General features: G+C 38.0%; 1 protein-coding gene across 3 annotated transcripts in view; it reads right to left on the reverse strand.

The window, feature by feature from the left end:
• LOC139961147 (uncharacterized) overlaps nucleotides 1–17840 on the reverse strand; it is a 19970-nt gene continuing 2130 nt past the window's right edge. Inside the window, exons 2-16 of one of the 3 annotated variants that reach the window (XM_071960090.1) lie at nucleotides 15112–15223; nucleotides 13386–13511; nucleotides 12494–12682; nucleotides 11729–12182; nucleotides 11337–11611; nucleotides 10439–10624; nucleotides 9393–9566; nucleotides 8859–8945; nucleotides 8084–8227; nucleotides 7655–7732; nucleotides 7132–7167; nucleotides 5973–6107; nucleotides 3317–3494; nucleotides 2783–2896; nucleotides 1–2184 (exon numbers count right to left, since the gene is read on the reverse strand). In XM_071960090.1, coding sequence (XP_071816191.1) covers nucleotides 1892–2184; nucleotides 2783–2896; nucleotides 3317–3494; nucleotides 5973–6107; nucleotides 7132–7167; nucleotides 7655–7732; nucleotides 8084–8227; nucleotides 8859–8945; nucleotides 9393–9566; nucleotides 10439–10624; nucleotides 11337–11611; nucleotides 11729–12182; nucleotides 12494–12682; nucleotides 13386–13511; nucleotides 15112–15223 — 2581 coding nt within the window. In that variant the 3' untranslated portion in view covers nucleotides 1–1891. Of the gene's footprint in view, nucleotides 2185–2782; nucleotides 2897–3316; nucleotides 3495–5972; nucleotides 6108–7131; nucleotides 7168–7654; nucleotides 7733–8083; nucleotides 8228–8858; nucleotides 8946–9392; nucleotides 9567–10438; nucleotides 10625–11336; nucleotides 12183–12493; nucleotides 12683–13385; nucleotides 13512–15111; nucleotides 15224–17840 lie in introns of all 3 variants that reach the window. The other 2 variants (XM_071960079.1, XM_071960070.1) reach the window with 2 other exon arrangements.

A 17840-nucleotide genomic window follows, 5' to 3' on the forward strand; every position in this document is an offset into this window, starting at 1 on the left:
TAAGTTTTAGAAAATATATTGGAATTTTCGGTCCCCCTGGGACCTTCGTCACCAGTATTTGGCAGTCGAATGAAAAGTACAAAATGTAACACAATGAAAGTATGACGCTAGATAAGTGTAAGTTGCATCGATAGAATTAGAACAAATAAACCACGACTATACAGGAAGCAGATTAAGGAGCAAAGAACGGATTACATATGTTTGTAGAACTGATAGTTGTTAAGTGGTCACAAGTCTTTGTTGAGTCCGGTGATGTCAGACTTAATACGAAAGCCGGTCCAATAATCGACTTATTTACGTTTACGTTCAGTAGCGGATTTGAAGTCCGAGACAACTAAAATGCATTTTTGAAAGAATGAATGTGAAGATTGAAATGATCGGAAACGGGGAATCCTGGAAAATTATTACGAATAGTTTTTTTTTTGTGATTATATATATATATATATATATATATATATATATATATATATATATATATATATATATATAAATGAAAATCGTAATGAGTTGGAAAATCAAGAACAGTGAAAAAACTTTCAGCCTCCACCGGGATTCGAACCACGGGCCTCCCGCTCTGTACGCGGACACCCTAATATATATATATATATATATATATATATATATTAATTGCTGATATTTTATTAATTGCTGATATATTCAGCAATTTTTGGCAATAAATTTAACTTATTTGCCAGAAACATAATCAATACAATAAACTTAAAATACTCATATCTTCTTCGCTTAGCTGTAAACTATATAACCTGTTTAAACTCGGATAATCCCGAAATTCCCAAAAAATTAAAGCCAGAAATTAAAACATAGGCCTAATTATGAATAAATATGATGCATGCATGTTTCAAAAGCGGTGGAATAATTATATTGATTGGAGAAACCTACCATCAAAACATTTATTAATCACATTCATACAATATTTATGCAGACGACCTGTATTCGTTGCTTGCTTATTAGCAATATAGCAAAAACGAGAATGTGGTCACCCTTTTTTATATCGACTTCAATTCTTCGGGTCAGTTTATGCGTGGCGATATCCACCCCCGCCCCCCCCCCCCGCCCGCTCCCTATTTTCTATAACCAATGAATTAATACACTGGAATGTTTTCTCCTGTTAAAAGTGATAATTGTTCAACAAACGCGTGGAGTTTCTTATTATATGTTTCTCTTAAAAAATATATATATTTAAAAAAAAAATTGGAATAACTTTTACGATGTTGTTACGATCTTCCATTTGCAGTGTGGTATAACCAATGAATTTTGATTGACGTATATGTGAAAAAAAGCATTATTCATCAGAGTTTGGGTTCTTAAATTAAATTAAATTAATTTGAGTTTAATCTAGAGCAGATTTGAGTACTTGAGTCCATATTCGTTCTCCTATTTATTCTCGTTCTCCTAGTTGCCTGCATAGTCGACCTCATGAATTTGTACCCGTACTCCAAGCAATTGCGGAAATATAGTATAAATAATATGGCAGTACAAAACGCATAAATGGACGCCTTCGGTGAGTGTGAATATATTGCAAAGTTCGTGTACAACACCTTCCTCTATTGCCTTTGAAACAACGTAACATTTTTATTAAGGAAACCGACTGTTCTAGATGTCCTTTGTACTCGACACGAGTATATGTGTAATAAAGTGAATTAAGTTGACAGCCGTCTCCTAAGAAATTGCACCTGAATTTGAAATTATCACCAGGAATGATTATACAAACGGCTGATGATCATGTATTATTGTCTGTGGTCAAACGTTACATGCAACTTACGAAACCGTACAATGGAATCGCACCGATGTCTTTACCGGCACAACCAAATTCTGAGGTCATTGCCGCAACACCTCACATTGAATACAGTTTGTTTATAAAGTGCGCCCACACTTAGGAGACGGTTTGTACATCGGTTGCGCGGGAGTTTAGAGTGTCAACAGTTCCTAAGGAGTCTGTCGAACCGCCATGGCGATTCTTGGTAAGATCTGGAAGTGACGTCACATCCAATTCGCTGATTGTACGATCCTCCGATGATTGAAAGTCTCGTAGTGGAGACTCTTCGATGATATCGGTGATAGAGGGCGGTGGTGATCCGAGCCAAGATGAGCCACTACTGCGGGAGGTGGCCGGGGACGGTTCCGAGAGCCGTCCAGATGGAATTGAACGTCGTTTTCTAGAACCTGCTGAGGTATAAAAGTAAGCTACGTTAAGCCAGTGAAGGAGAGTGGTGATCACCATGATCAGTGATGAACACCAACATTGTATGACATACCAGGCATGGTATGACATATCAAGTATGGTTTGACATACCAAGTATGGTATGACATATCAAGTATGGTATGACATACCACATGGGTTTTCAGTCTTAAGCATGCCACTGCGTTGAAGCAATATGATATTTAATTCAAGCAATTGGCTCCTTTTATATACTGCACAATTCGAGTAGAAGAGAAAATTAACAACCCCCCCCCCCACCCCCTACACACACACACAGTCACATAATCATTTTTGACGAGATGACTACAGTTTTCAGTTTGATCTACACATGCAAACTTCTCATTCAACTTCCTTTAATTGGTTCATCATTCTCTGTCTCTTCTACACTCAAATAGTTCGGTAACTTGAGGTTATCTTATTAGTTTCCTAAGTCACATGTTCCCACTTCCCTCGAAGTTTTTACTACCCCGCCCCGCCCTTTCCACCCCCCCCCCACCACCACCACCACAAATTCAATACTTTTCAATTGTCGGAGGATGATTGGAAGATGCCTTTCCAACTTACTCTTGGATAGCCTAAAATTGACTGATCGATTCTCGATCATGTCTTTACTTGGTTTAAGATCCAAGTTCGGTTTACTCTCCAGACCCATCGAACGCAATTCAGCTTCTTGGTACTCTGAGCAAAGAAAAAAAGAAGAAATAATAATAATAAAAATAAAAATTAAATTACAAATAAAAAGAGAGAGAGAGAGGCAGAATAAATAACAAATAAATAATCCAAAAATATTTCAATATGTTGTTGTTCTCTCTGACTTTATGAAATTGTATAAATGAAGATTTATTTGAATTCATATAGTCGTTAAATTGATCAACTTGAAATAATTTAGACGACAAATATTGTGTAGATCTCGCTAGATTCAATTTCAGCTACAGGTATACTGGTTAACCGCAGTTGTGCATTCAAATCACGATGAAAATTGTGATCTAACATCTAACAATTTTGTTCTATGTTATATATATATATATATATATATATATAAATATATATATATATATATATATATATATATATATATATATATATATATCTACAAACCTTTACTCCTCGTAGCTTGATTCCACAGAATTCGACTAATAGATGTTGTCCATTGTTTCTTGACTTGTACCGTCGTGGCCTGCAATGTGTACTCAATCCCTGTTCTTATTCGTCTATACCAAACCTGGAATTTAAGTCCACTCTGTCCAATGTTTTCAGTTAGACCAATATCTGACATCTGAAAAAAGCAAACAAAACTCACATCAGGCTCTTTAATTCTTACAAAAATAGAGAAGAGTTCTAAAATGACATTATCAATATGTTAATATATTATTATTATTATAAGAGTGATCAATATGATGATGTTTATATCTACGCAGATGACTAAATTTCAAATATTATTTAGAATTTTATGTTTTATACAAGTTTACAAACCTAAGTTTAAAGAAAGAAAACCAAAAAGATATTTATTTGGTAACACAAAGACTAAATTCACAAGAGGAATTTTCCGTCCATATAGACAACACGGTAAGCCAAAAGTAATGACGTTCTTTAATACTGTGCAATTCCGCGTATCTCACTTACTAACTAGTATACCTCACTGAAACTTGATCCTTGGATCGCTTTTTAAATGTAACTAAATTTGCAACGAGTAACGCCCTGGATATGACTGGTTATTATTTTTTTTTTGGGGGGGGGGAGGGGGGTGGGGTGGGTGGAGAGGTGATTGCAGGTATATATTTTAACGCACAACATGACCAATGTAATTTGAATAAATGGTGGGGGTATACATATATATATATATATATATATATATATATATATATATATATATATATATATATATATTAATCAACATTCAGAAGAGGCTGAATTAAAAATAACTGGTACTACGGTATCTCCGGTAAGCGGAGTCTAAGCATTTATGACGTCATCGTTAATTAACATATACACCACCGTCTCGCAAGAGATAATGCAACTCACGTATATCAAGTATTATTTGTTGCCGTGCAATTATCGTACCATTGCTGCAGAACCCATATAGTATGGTCATGTTTACTAGTCGAAATATAACCCGAAATTGTAAACATTTGTGATACACTGCACTATGATGAAAAAGGGGGAGTGTATTATGCGCGTGACTAAAATGAAATTCAAGTTATGAAAATACACAAACAATGTATCTACCCTACCGTATAGGACCTCCAATAGTCTGTGATTAAAATAAACCACACTGCTATTGATTTTATTATGTGCTATAGCTATGACCACAATGCTCACTTGAGGACAAACACAATCCGTCGTATAAAACCTGTTATGAAGCTTTGTCTCAAACAAATATGCCCCTGTAATATATAGGCTAAAATTTCTATACGCATTCATGCATTTTCTAGCGTAAACGAAATTTGCTGTTATGAGCCTATATACAAGTTTCCAAAGAATAAACAAATTTAGTAACAAGGGGTTTTCTACCCAAATCAAATATTGAGTCATAATACTTGGACATGGTTTTGGTTTGGTTAGGGTTGTGCGTTTAACAGTCACCAAGTTGGGATTGCGAATAGGCTATGTGTTGGTCATACCAATTTTGAACTCATACAAAACTGACAAAGGCCTATACGAGGTACTGGTATTTCTGGCACGGACGGTGCCTGACGGAAAGTTTGCAAACTATGACGGGATAACTGACGTTGTTTAGGGATGTGTTGCTTAGACTATAAAATGAGAGCCATTCAAGTTAGGTAGACCTATAGATGGTTGTGTATCAAAGATAGAAAGAGAAGATTGGATGGGCATTATAGTTCGAACTTCGCGTTTATCGTGCAAAACTCCTTTCAGTTTTTCATGTTTTACCTGATGAGTTGTTTTTATACTTGAATGATGAGAACAGTAACTGGAGTTTGACTAAAGAGAGACGCTACGTAGCATACACAGCCCGTCAAAAATAGCAAAAAAACCAAAAACAAACAGAAAACATACTGTATAGTACAAGTAAAGGGATTCCGCGAATTTCATAACATATTGAAGAGATTTCAAGTTGAGTATTTGTAAATAATACGAAACTATTAGTTGATCTATAGGAACAATTTTTGTCATTTTCCTACTTGAAATAAAGTTAAAGATGCATTCGACTACTTTTAAGATTGCAAAACTTATAGGTCGATGTCACTTGAAACCGTGAAGTGAAACCTCTGTTTTTAAATTACCTTATGGAACTGTTTTTAGAACCAGATCTAGGTTACGATATACACGCCCGTTCATGTATGCATGTGTGTAAAGACCTAATGCAGTCCTACATCGTAAACATGCCATTTAAAATTGTAAATCCCCCTCCCCCACCCCCCAAAAAAAGAGTTGTGAACGTGTGTTGATAGCGAGGAGATCAAAATGCACAATGCGCTTACGATAGTTTCCTGCTTTATATGAAAATTCAATAAGAATGGACGCAGGAAGCACGGAAACCCCTCAAACGCTTTATTCCATAGAATTTTTCATATTCTCAATTTCAGTGTTCAAGTTTTCACATGATTAGTTTAAAAACAGTAGTTTTCATCTCTTACTTATTTCTTAGGATCTGCATGTTTGCACGAATTAAGCTTTCATGGCTAGCCTCTATAAGCGAGTCAGTGGGTGGTATCTTTCTCTATTAAGATATATAGGGTTATAAGCTCAGCCTGAGGGATCCTCTATAAAGATATATAGGTTATGCACTCACCTTCATACTGAATTTATATTTGTATTCGTCCACGCCTCTAAATGCTTTTATCGGTTTGGTAAACACGATCATTTCTTCAAATAGGAAGACGTGCCGAAGAGCTTTACGATGACCTCTGTATATCAAAAACTCTTCCTATGTTGATTCCGTCGGGAAGAAAATAACAATTCAGATAATATCTCAAAGGTATATAGTGTTTCGTTAAGGCACAAGTTGCCTATACATTCAGTGTGGAGTCAGTGGCGGAGCTAGGGGTATTGGTCAAGGGGGGGGGGGGCGAGAATGGTCCGTAGGGGCGCTTTCTATACACTATCTAAGCTGAGCGCCACCACAGGTTGACGCGGAGCGTACGGAAATTTTTTGAGTAAAGATACTTCCTAGATCGCCGGAAATGACCCTTTCCTGGCCTTGCTAATTTGCAGATAAACGAAGAATAAATAGGTGTCATCGCCAAAAAATATGAGACAAATGTCAACAGGTAGATGAGAGCGCAATAAAAAAGTAAAGTATCGCGAATAAGTATAAAGTGGTAAAAAACTGAAAAGGGCGCCAGCAGTCCATTTGAGTCCGTCGGGGGGGGGGGGGGGAGGCATCCGCCCCCTGACTGTATGGACGCTCCGCCACTGTGTGGAGTGCGATATTTCACGAATGGAGGTATAGGGGTAGGGCAAGGCTGGGAAACAGTCGATCATTAATGGATATGGATGGCAAACTTCTTAAGACTTCTAAAAACAGGGAGTTATAAAGTTAATAAGACGCATTATAGTTTCATCTTATATAGAATATATCTTCCTCTCAGGTACGCTCAGAGGAGAGGAGAGCCAGTTCGAGCCCCGAGGACAACCGGCTTCAGTTTTGCACTCATATTTTCCAGGTCCCCGCTTCCATCTTTGTTTTCGGGCTCTCAATTTGACCCCAAGCCCCTGACTGAATCCCCCCCCCCCCTCCATATTGATCACCCTTAAACGTAACGATATATATATTCCATCTTATGACTTAATGATTTTACCAAGGGTTTTTCTTTTGGCTGCTGGTTACGATATGAATTATAGACGAAAAATGCCATTGAAAATTATCAAGACATGACAAAAATGACATCGAAAAGAAAAAAAATGAAATAAAGAAATAGACTAAATTGATATAATTTGTGCTGTCTTACCTGTCTAATCAGATCACCTTGTTCTCTTATGTTAAACTGCAGAATAAAGAAGAGAAAATTATACATACCAAAATTGACAATTATATTAATATGATGATAATAAAAACATAAAGACATATGAAGTGTTTAAAGGCATTGAAGACTCGCCCAAACTGCGTGCAGCCCTCTGAAAAAGTTAACTTTCCGTTGCTTTGCAAGTGAAGTTTTCTTCTTGTCGCTACAAAATGCAGACAGTAATGAAACTTGATACCTTGTTATCTTTTATCTAGACCTGAGATGTCCATCGCTGCTATGTTCACTGTGTTGTGGGTATTGGCCGTAGCTGCATGTATTGACTGTATACACTAGTGTCTAATTACAGACGGTAGCAAGCTGTGTGTGTATTTTCTGGGATCGACGGTGGTGTCTAACACTTCTGTAACACCTCATTCGAAACTAGGTCAGATTACCGGCATTTAGACGTTTCTTTTTGCGCGAGTCTTCACACCCTTTAAAGATAACCCCAGTTGATAATTATACTTACATCTACGTCTCTCACGTGGTCCATGGCCAGTAGGTCATTCCCGTGTCGCATTTGGAAATGAATCATTTCAACAGCATCCTGTTAACGATTGAAGGAGATATAAAGAAATTAAAAATATAATGACAATTTGTCTCAAATGGGGATTTGCATAAGTGACACCAAAAGCCGTTTTGGTTATAATGGCCAATTGCATATTTCACAAAGAATTTACTGGTTCCCTTTTGAGACCATTTGTATTTGTTTTTGCATATATTTCACAAGTGTTGTTCAGACCATCGATATTGAATGCATAATGAGTCGTTGAAGTCATCGTAAGAATCTGCCGCCCCCTCCCCCACCCCCTCTTGACCCCAAACCCTGTTGGTTATAAACATGTGAGCCTACAACTTCTACGATATATTTGAGTATGTTTTGGTAAATAATTGTTACCGTTAAAGTGACATGTTCGGGTTCTTCTTGGTCACAGCTCATAATCAGATCTTGAAGTAGCAAGGCATACTTTCCTAATCTCTGGACTGGCTTGAGTAGATAGCTGGCTAGATCCAGCCTATCATCCAAGGTTTCCCTTTTACCCTATAGAAACATGAAAAGAAAAGAAAATGCAAAACATCAACTAAATAACATGCAAAACGTTTAATCCATGTTCTGAAAAATAAAAGCTATTTTGTCATCTTCAAACCTGTTTCTAGCTCAGTACTGGCTTAAAGTCTCGTACCACGCGAAGGAAAGGTCCTCAGTTTGTTATAAACAGTGACAATAAGGGAAATTGAATAGTTTCAGATCAAACAAATAAACAACAAACACTCTACAATGAATTGGCAAAACTATACATGCGGTTCCTATTGCAATAAAATCTTCTAGGCGGCCTCTTGCCTACATTGGAAGTATCAATTTGAACATTGCGATCAAGAAACATCTAACAGTAAACCTACCGCGGAGTCCACACAGTGGCAAGTCACTGTTGCAGGAGGATATTAAAGGTTTAGCCACCCCTCCCTCCCCCCCTCTCTCTCTCCCCTCTCTCTCAAACAATGTGTCACAGCCTGCTACATTCAACACCCTTCTCAATTGAGAAATCCTAGATCCGCCACTGTAACGTATGTATACGAACTACAATATGTATTAACACTTATAGCTTATACATTATATATATATATATATATATAATCTTTTATTATATTGCATTATAACCGCAAATACTTACTTGGAAGAAAAATCCGAATTCAGAAAGTAGAGCATCAGACTTTGGTTTGTTTTTGCTGTAAAGAGAGTACAAACTAAACTCCTTTCTCTGCAGAGAAAAAAAAAACAAGGGTAAATGCTGGTTTACATTTGTTACCGGTACATTACGTCTGTCGTGTAATTTATTAATACATATTGTATATATATATATATATATATATATATATATATATATATATATATATATATATATATATATATATATATATATATATATATATAAGTTCATACAGATTATTGCCCCTCCCCCCCCACTAAATTACCCCTCACTCTACACTCCTGCTTGATACTTTTTATTCATCGAAGGCCTGGGAAAGAGTTGATTATATTGGCTATATTGGCGTTCAAGTTCAATGGGCAGATATTGGTCAATCCATCTCCCCATCCGCCCTCCCCTCCCCCTCTCCATCTTCCCCTCCCCTCCACCTCCCCTCTCCCTTTCTCAAGCAAATGATAACGTAATGTATTGCATAACTTAGATCAATTCTTTGCTTACATATTTTAAGAAACATCCTCCCACTTTCGATGGATTTTCCGAGTATTTTTCAAGATTTGGTAAAAATTGATGGACATGGAATTGATAAATCTTCTCCATGTTACCAAAGACGACGCTCCTTAATCCTCTTAGCCCATGTGGAATATCCTCTCGGTCCATCTCCGGTACATAATTCTAAAACAATAAATATATATATTAAGAAACAAAAAACAGGCTGGGTAGAAGAAAATAGACTGCGGAAATATCTTTTTACTGTTCAAAACAATCCTCTTTGTCTTTTAGAGTTATTGAGATATTATAATATATATTTATAGTCGAAATAAACCCTCATCTGTCTGTATATATATATGCAATGAGAAATGAGGTTTATTTCCGATATTGGTTGATTGAACCAGCATAATGTAAATGTCTCGAAATTTAACTTTAAGGTCACCGAAAGATATTGTACGTGACATTGGAACCTGAAGTTGAAATTGATAATGCGAACGTATCGGTCTACATTTAGCTTGCTGATGTAAGAGAACATTAAGGTAGGTTGGGGTACCAGTTTTAATGGCACGAAAAACTAGAATGAGGATTTTATAGTCAATACGGAGTCTCATTGGTAACCAGTGTAGTTCTTCCAGTATAGGAGTGATGTGGGTAAACCTGTTCGCCCTAACGACGATTCGAGCAGCCGTGTTTTGGATCCTGTCGTCAAAGGGGAAGTGGGTCTTAAGGGTAAGGGGTGCCCCCTCTCCTTTGATATTTTTATTTGATATTTTTTGTAATATTCTGTCTCCCGGCGGGGAAGGGGTGGGGGATGAGCCTCCTCTGGAGTGGGTGGGGGGGGGGGTAAAGCCCCTTACCGCAGAAATAGACCTGGTTGCCCCTCTGATAATAGTCACACGAGATAACTTTCTTTACACTAACGATTTACACTATACATGCATAAGTGGAAACCGTATACAGCCTACGATGATGCTTTGTATGGAATCAAGGGGGCACGACTTTGCCTTATTACCACCATATTCCCTTCCACCCATGTCATATCTGTCATTGCTTACATCAAGAGTGTATGCGAGTGCAGACACATAGTCTTGCTCCGTTCGTTGCATTTCCTCCATCAGTAGTAACATCTTCTTCTCGTGTTTCAAGGTATCACCTTCAGGAGAGCTTGGCAGTGACTCCCGAGATAAATCTTGGATATGGCGGTTGATGTCGGGTGGACCTATCGGTGATTTTGGTGGATCCTTAAAATAGAAAAGATAAACTAGTCGTGATGATTAATATTAGGGGCGGAGGTAGGGGGAATGTAAAACATAAACTTTGAAATGAAATTATAGACCAATTAGGGATAGATTGTTCTGTTTAACACAATAGTTCGTTCGTCTCGTGGATGTCAGTGATTCCGAGAACAGCCTTTATAGCTATACGGGTCTATATATCCAACATTGTAAGTTACATAGGACTTTAGAGGACGACTCGTAACGAAGGGGGTAGAACCCGATTGTTTGCCTCGATTTAATATGTACGTTGAAAGGTGTTCTCATTTACATATTTACTGCCTCGTTGGTAGAGACAACTGGGTGTTGCTGCAGTGTCGGCGAGAGGAGAAAACAAGAGGAGGGGGCGGGGTGAGAAATAGGCAACATTGTGTCATTCTTTGTTCATGATATTATAATATTCATTGATTGATTGATTGATTGATTTATTTCCGGCAAGTAAAAGCTTATACAGAATTTATAATAGAACAGAGACTATATAGTGTGTATATTTATAAGTGATATTTACATGTTGACATTGCCTAGAAAATGGAGAAAATAGAAGTACAGTACTTATTAAAATCGGTTTCCCCTATACACAATACAATATATCTCAAGAGATATGACTACACACACAAACCAGAAAACGTATACACTGGCAAAGAACAGAACAATTAACAAAACAAATATATAAACTTACCTCATGGTTATGTGCTGCCTCAACTTCTTGAACTGCTTTCGTCATCGCATCAAGCCATAGGTTGGCTTCAATCTGATCAGAGTCGGACTCAACTTGTGAGCCGGCCGTGTCCTTCTCGTGGCTATCCGCGGTTGACTCCTCTACCTTGCTCCCCTGGTCCTCCCCTGCTAGCTCTGTTGATTCTTGCTTTACAGACCCTTCGTTGGAATCGCAAGATGGCGGAACTATAGAAGCCGTCTCGCTGGCGTCGCCTACCAATCTTGTTTGGTTTCTTTCTGTCAAAGATATTCCAGAATCGATTGAAAAATTACTATGAAGGGAATCCGGATAACGCATATTAACGTCGATTCGGGTTTTCGGAGTGATTTCTCTTCTATCACGTACTTCTTTACCTTTAGTAAATGTCTTTCCTTCCGTCCTTGCCTCGTTGTTTAGTATAGTCTCATCTTGAACCGTCGAGCGCGCTTCATCTTGAACCGTCGAGCTCGCATTGTTTTCTGATCTAGTTTCTAGCGTTGGATCTGTTTCATCTTCCAAAGGTTTCTCAGTTTTCTTCGGTTCGTGCATTGAAAGCGACTTATTAATGGCGTCGAGTTGTTGTGATATCATAAGATGTGTTTCTTTACATTTTTCCTCGACCAGTTCGTATTGGTGGAAAAATTCAGTTTGTTGCAAGTCACGTGCATAGTTGGTTAACGTTGCAGTCAACCCGTCATCGAATGGAGGATAATCTTTCAGAATCTCTTCCAGACGAGTTTTGTGATTTTTAAAAGTATCCAGCGATAAACTATTGTCTTGAGCAAAGCTAGCTGCCAATTTCATACCTGACAAGGCCCACTCGTATGCCTGTACAAGGTTCCGAAAGAAAGAAAGAACGAACGAATGATCATTTTAACAAATATTTTGTTTTCAAAATTTGTTTTCATTTCACGATTATAACATGTTGTAAAATTAACCCTGAGAATGTTGTTCACATTATCACCTATAAACCTCATAAAGTAACACTATATAATGTTATGCTCTTAACTTTGACTTCATTTGTCTACTTTTGATAAAGAAAAAGAAATTTTAATATATATATATATCACTTAAAATAATGATATGAAATATTTCGTTAACCCTAACGAGAAACCAAACATATTTGTAATAAACGTTACCTTATTTAATTCTGAAAATATATGAATACAGCCGTCAATTCCCTGCCTTCGTTCCTCTAGTCTGCTTTTGAACTCTGTTAACTGCATATTCAATACCTCAGCTTTATTTCCGAGTCCCTGGGAGTCGCCATTTTCCTCAATATACTTTCTTAATTCCTCTGTGACTTCTGTTCCTTGATCAATGTATTTCTAGGTGAAAAACAAAATCACAATTATAAAGTGAAATAAAATATGTGTTTCCAATAATATTATTTACCTTGAGCTAACTCATGTTTCCAATACCGGTCGATCGTTGTATTCTGTCACCAGATTGGGATAAAATTTAAGTCAGACTGTGGCTTTTAATTTTGACCGTGATCATGAACTGGATATTAATAGTTTTCTACCGTGATTGATCATTAAACGAATTCAGCAGTAAACCTTCAAATATACAAGCATCGTCACAAACATACATAAACACACACACACACGCACACATGACATAATAATAATAGTAATCAGCAGTTATTTTACGACGCTTAAGCGACCACAAATGTGGGAGAAACCCGCAAGGGCTTATGGATTACAACTTACACGTCGGGTGGCTTCCAATTCAACATTTTAACTCAAATTTGGAATCTTTTCAATTTAGAAAGTCATTTCAGACGGGAAAACCGTAGATTGCGCTTGGATGAAAAACCCACCTTACTATGACCCGGCCGGGAATCGAACCCCGAACCACCCGATTGCTAAGCCTCATTGCTTCAAATGCCACCGCCTTTATCCACTCGGCCACAGCACCGGTTGACCGGTTGACCATAAAGACGTCAAAGATTACGAATGTCCTCGAAATCAAACAATACCACCTATAGAGAACTCTATTAAAGTTTGTAACAAAATGTTTATGATTTACCATCGAGTTAAAATGGAATCTTTCAAACTTCCTTTGAATGTTGAGTGTTTCACTGAGTGATTCTACGTCAGTCCTCGCTATATGTTGGATGGTCCTCTCCCCTTCACCCTCGATCCATCGTTGTACCTTGTGACAAAAAAAAAGAAAAAAAAAAAGAAAAAAGAAAAAAGAAAAGGGAAATAAATTGATATAAATTGAACGTAGTATATACTTTCGTATGTTATATGGTAATATTAGGATAAACTTAACGGTATAAGAAAGAAACAAGGAAAGACAGGAATTTGATATGGTAAGTAATAGACTTTCAGTGAGTCCTTGCATGTAATTGTACTCGCCTAAGTACTTGTACTCGCTTAGGTACATGTAATTGTACTCACATAAGATCATGAAATCGCCTAGGTACATGTAATTGTACTCGCCTAAGTACATGTATTCACCGAAGTACAAATATTTGTACTCGCATAAGTACTTGTAGTTGCCGAAGTACAAATACTTATACTCGCATAAGTACTAACAGCCCACGAGACCGAAGGTCCGCGAGACCGAAATTAAAAAAGGTCCGCGAAACCGAAGGTCTTCGAGGTCCGCGAGACCGAAACAATTACAAGGCCTATAATAGTGGTAAGACAAATATTACTACCGGTAATATTACGTTGATAAAGCGCGTAATTAAAAAGAATTTACAGCCATTTCTTTTCATAGTGGATACCAGTGACTTATACGCAAGGGGGCTTGGGCGGCTTACATTGATACTACGCCTCCACCAGTGGCGTAACCAGAAGGGGTTGCAATGGGCGAAAGCCACCGCTCTCAAAAGTCTCGCTCCTCCCCCTCCGACCCTGCTGCCCCAAATGAAATATGAGAAAACAATATGACTTAATAATTAGATATAGCGATACCCTATTTTAAACAATATTGCCTCCTTGTTAATCTCTTTGACCCGCTCTAAAGCCCCTCTAATGAAAAAGTCTAGTTACGCCTATCGATGGACCATGCATAGACCATCGGTCTCGCGAACCATGTGTTCGCGGAAATTCGGTCTCGCAGAACTTCGGTCTCGTGGAATCCCCCCGATCTGTTTTGGTCTTTTCTTACATATCGTGCGGTTAAAAGGTCCACTTCTTCGAGTTTGTGCCAGTATAGTTGTTGTTTTTTTACACATTTCGCCCCCAACTATAGCACGCCATCATAATAAAGTTTCTTGAGATTACGTAATCGCCCTGCCTTGGTCGTAAAATGACCTCTCTTTACCAATTAGTCTGCAACGCCTGCCACATATTTTTTCTTTTATGAGGGTCTTTGTGTGAACGTTGTATTATTCACTACACTGTAGATATGGACATATTTCCACACAGTGTTTACACAAAGGGCCTAATGGTGTGAAGAAGCTATGCAGGCTAATCTTAGGGCCTGACGTGGATTTACGAAGGTGGCAGGTTGATTACGTAATCACAAAAATTTCCTAGCTATAGCGGGCTATAGTTGGAGCAGGGAGCAGTTAGAGTAGCAGCTCCCTGGTTGCAGCCAATAAAGCAGATCTTTAAAGATTAATATAGTATATGATATTGTCCGTCATAATCGAAAATTCTCAAAAGCTGCATATTATTCGGCGCAGACATTGAAACGTGTTATAATAAAAAAGAGGGAAGAAATGTTTTTGTGGAAAAGTGATTTGAGGGTGACAGTATAAAATGTGTTGTGATATGTATACTATTCATGTACTCACATGGTCGGCTTCATGTAGTAACCTAAAAGCTGTGTCTTCTCCTTCTTCATTATCGTTCTGCTGACGTGGCCGTCGGCGAGGCAAGGACCTTCTCGTATTGGATATGGAGCTCCTGACGGAAGCCAAAAATGTAAAGATGTTACGTACTGTCAGTCCTCGAATATAATTTTTCATATAAATAGGAGCGGTTTTGTGCAATACACAATTATTGTCATTGTACATGTATTGCACCCAAATAGGACCATTTGTTTATGTACTGTACTCTTATGTTGCCCGCTTGATAGCACTCGCACTGATAATAGGCCTATGAGCAGTATTGATATCATGTTTATAACAAATTTGTTTAGGAACTGTTCGTACTGTCAATACGAGTGCTTTGAAGCATGCTACGGGTGGACAGTATAGAGTGGTACTATAGCGTTAGCGAATTGTCCCAACTGGCTGCGTGTATTAATATGTTTTTCAAGACGCGTATGCATAGTGAATTTCTTGCGAAGAGAAACGAATCCTATAGATAAGGGTGCAAAAATTTTCGACAGATCGCAAATAGCTGCTGCAAGAACTGTTCCTATGCGACCCTTGACAAAGGGGCAAGTGAAACACTTAAAGTGCTAGGGATGTACACTGAATTTGAACAGTATTGTGTTATTATCACACTTGAGCAGGGCTACGGTTTACACTTACACTAATTGCTCCAAAATAACACTTTAATACGAACACCTAGCACCGATCTGACGAGCTGTTCGGCCTATATATAGGTTCTTTGAAGAGAATGAAAATACACCTCTCTCTATATGTTGGTTTTATGAAATCTCCCTATACATATTGGTATATACATATAGACATGCGAACATCATGTATAGCTATATACACATTATATACACACATATACATACACCCATATAGGCAGGCCTATATACGGATTTACTTGTATTAGAAAAATACAATGTGTGGTTCAGTTGGGCATATATTGAATACTCTTTCAACCGTTTCACAGATAATACCGTAATGAAGGAATTTTTGAGGAAATAGCTGCGTCGCTTTGACCCCATTGTTAACTTCAACTTGAATTATCCACATAATAACCAAAGTGCCACTGCAAGTTTGTCTGTCGATATGGCTGTAAGGTATATGTGATATTTTCTTTCCGTGTCGCAGTTCAAACAAGAACCTCTCTATAGTTAAAAACCGTTCCATAACGGGTACACGTTGTCAGTCCGACACGTTTTCAGTCCGAAAATAAAACACACGCTTTGACTTCACAACCATGCCGACACTCTTCTCCACTGACACTGACTCATAATTGACAAATAAGGAATAAAGTTTTAGAAAATATTGGAATTTTCGGTCCCCCTGACGCTAGGTTTAAGTGTAAATTGCATTGATGGAATTAGAACCAAATAAACCATGACAATACAGGAAGCGGATTAAGGAGCAAAGAACGGATTACATATGTTTGTAGAACTGATAGTTGTTAATGGGTCCCAAATCTTTGTTGAGGCCGGTGATGTGAGACTTAATACGAAAGATTCAATCGATTTCTTTACTATCAGTTCGGGCTGTCACCGTTTATTGGTGATATTATGGCATTAAAACTGCATGCTTTCATTCCCCAACTGAAAACGTGTATCTCATTTTCGGACTAAAAACGTGTATTTCATTTTCGAACTGAAAACGTGTATTTTATTTTCGGACTGAAAACTTGTCGGACTGAAAACTTGTCGGACTGAGGGGTGTACCCCTCCATAACTACATGTCATGCGAAAAATATCGATACTGAACTTATCTCCAACCCGGTCTCCAATATTTGGACAGCAATGATTTAACACGTGGCCGTGTTTCCGCCAATCGTAATGCCCAGTAACTCCAATTGATTGGGGTACCTGGTTCCAGTGACGGAGCGTCCATGCAGTCAGGGGGCGGATGCCCCCCCCCCCTGACGGACTCAAAGGACTGCTGGCGCCCTTTTCAGCGTTTACTACTTTTTACTTATTCATGATTATTGACTTTTTTATTCGCTCTCATCTACCTATTGACATTTGTCACATTTTTTTGGTGTAATTTGGCGATGGACACCTATTAATTCTTCGTTTATCTGCAAATTAGCAAGGCCCGGGAAGGGTCATTTTCGGCGATCTAGGGAGTATCTTTATACTGAAAAAAAATTTTATGCGCTCCGCGCCAACCTGTGGTGGCGCTCCGCTTAGGTAGTGTCGGAAGCGCCCCTACAGACCATTCTCGTCCACCCTGACCAATACCCCTAGCTCCGCCACTGCCTGGTTCACGGCTTGCCATTTTAATGTTCGTACATTATAGTATAATACAATTACGAAATCCGGCCAATATCATAACTTTTGTATTGTAAGAAAGTATGTACAAATATGGATTGCCTTTCGTTAACGATGACAAAACAATTTTTTAATTTGTTAAAGGACAAGTCTTGATATGTCATAATATTATGTCCAATAAAAACAGGAACATTTCAGTGCTCGTACTATTTCGATAGCTATTCCTGTTTTTAAGATGTACACTCTGGAATGCCCCTTTAATGATAAATTAATGATGACGTCAGCTCCCCAGTGCAGGTCTAAGTTTGCTAATTGTTATTCATTGTTTCATAAATTCTAATAACTCAACCAATATATTTTCTTTTAACTTCCTCTCTTGTCCCTCCACTGTTTATCTCCTGACTCTCCTCTTCCCCTGTTGCTTTCTTCTCTCCACCCCTT

The sequence above is a fragment of the Apostichopus japonicus genome, chromosome 3 (genome assembly GCF_037975245.1).
Source record: "Apostichopus japonicus isolate 1M-3 chromosome 3, ASM3797524v1, whole genome shotgun sequence".
Taxonomy (NCBI): Eukaryota; Metazoa; Echinodermata; class Holothuroidea; order Aspidochirotida; family Stichopodidae; genus Apostichopus; species Apostichopus japonicus.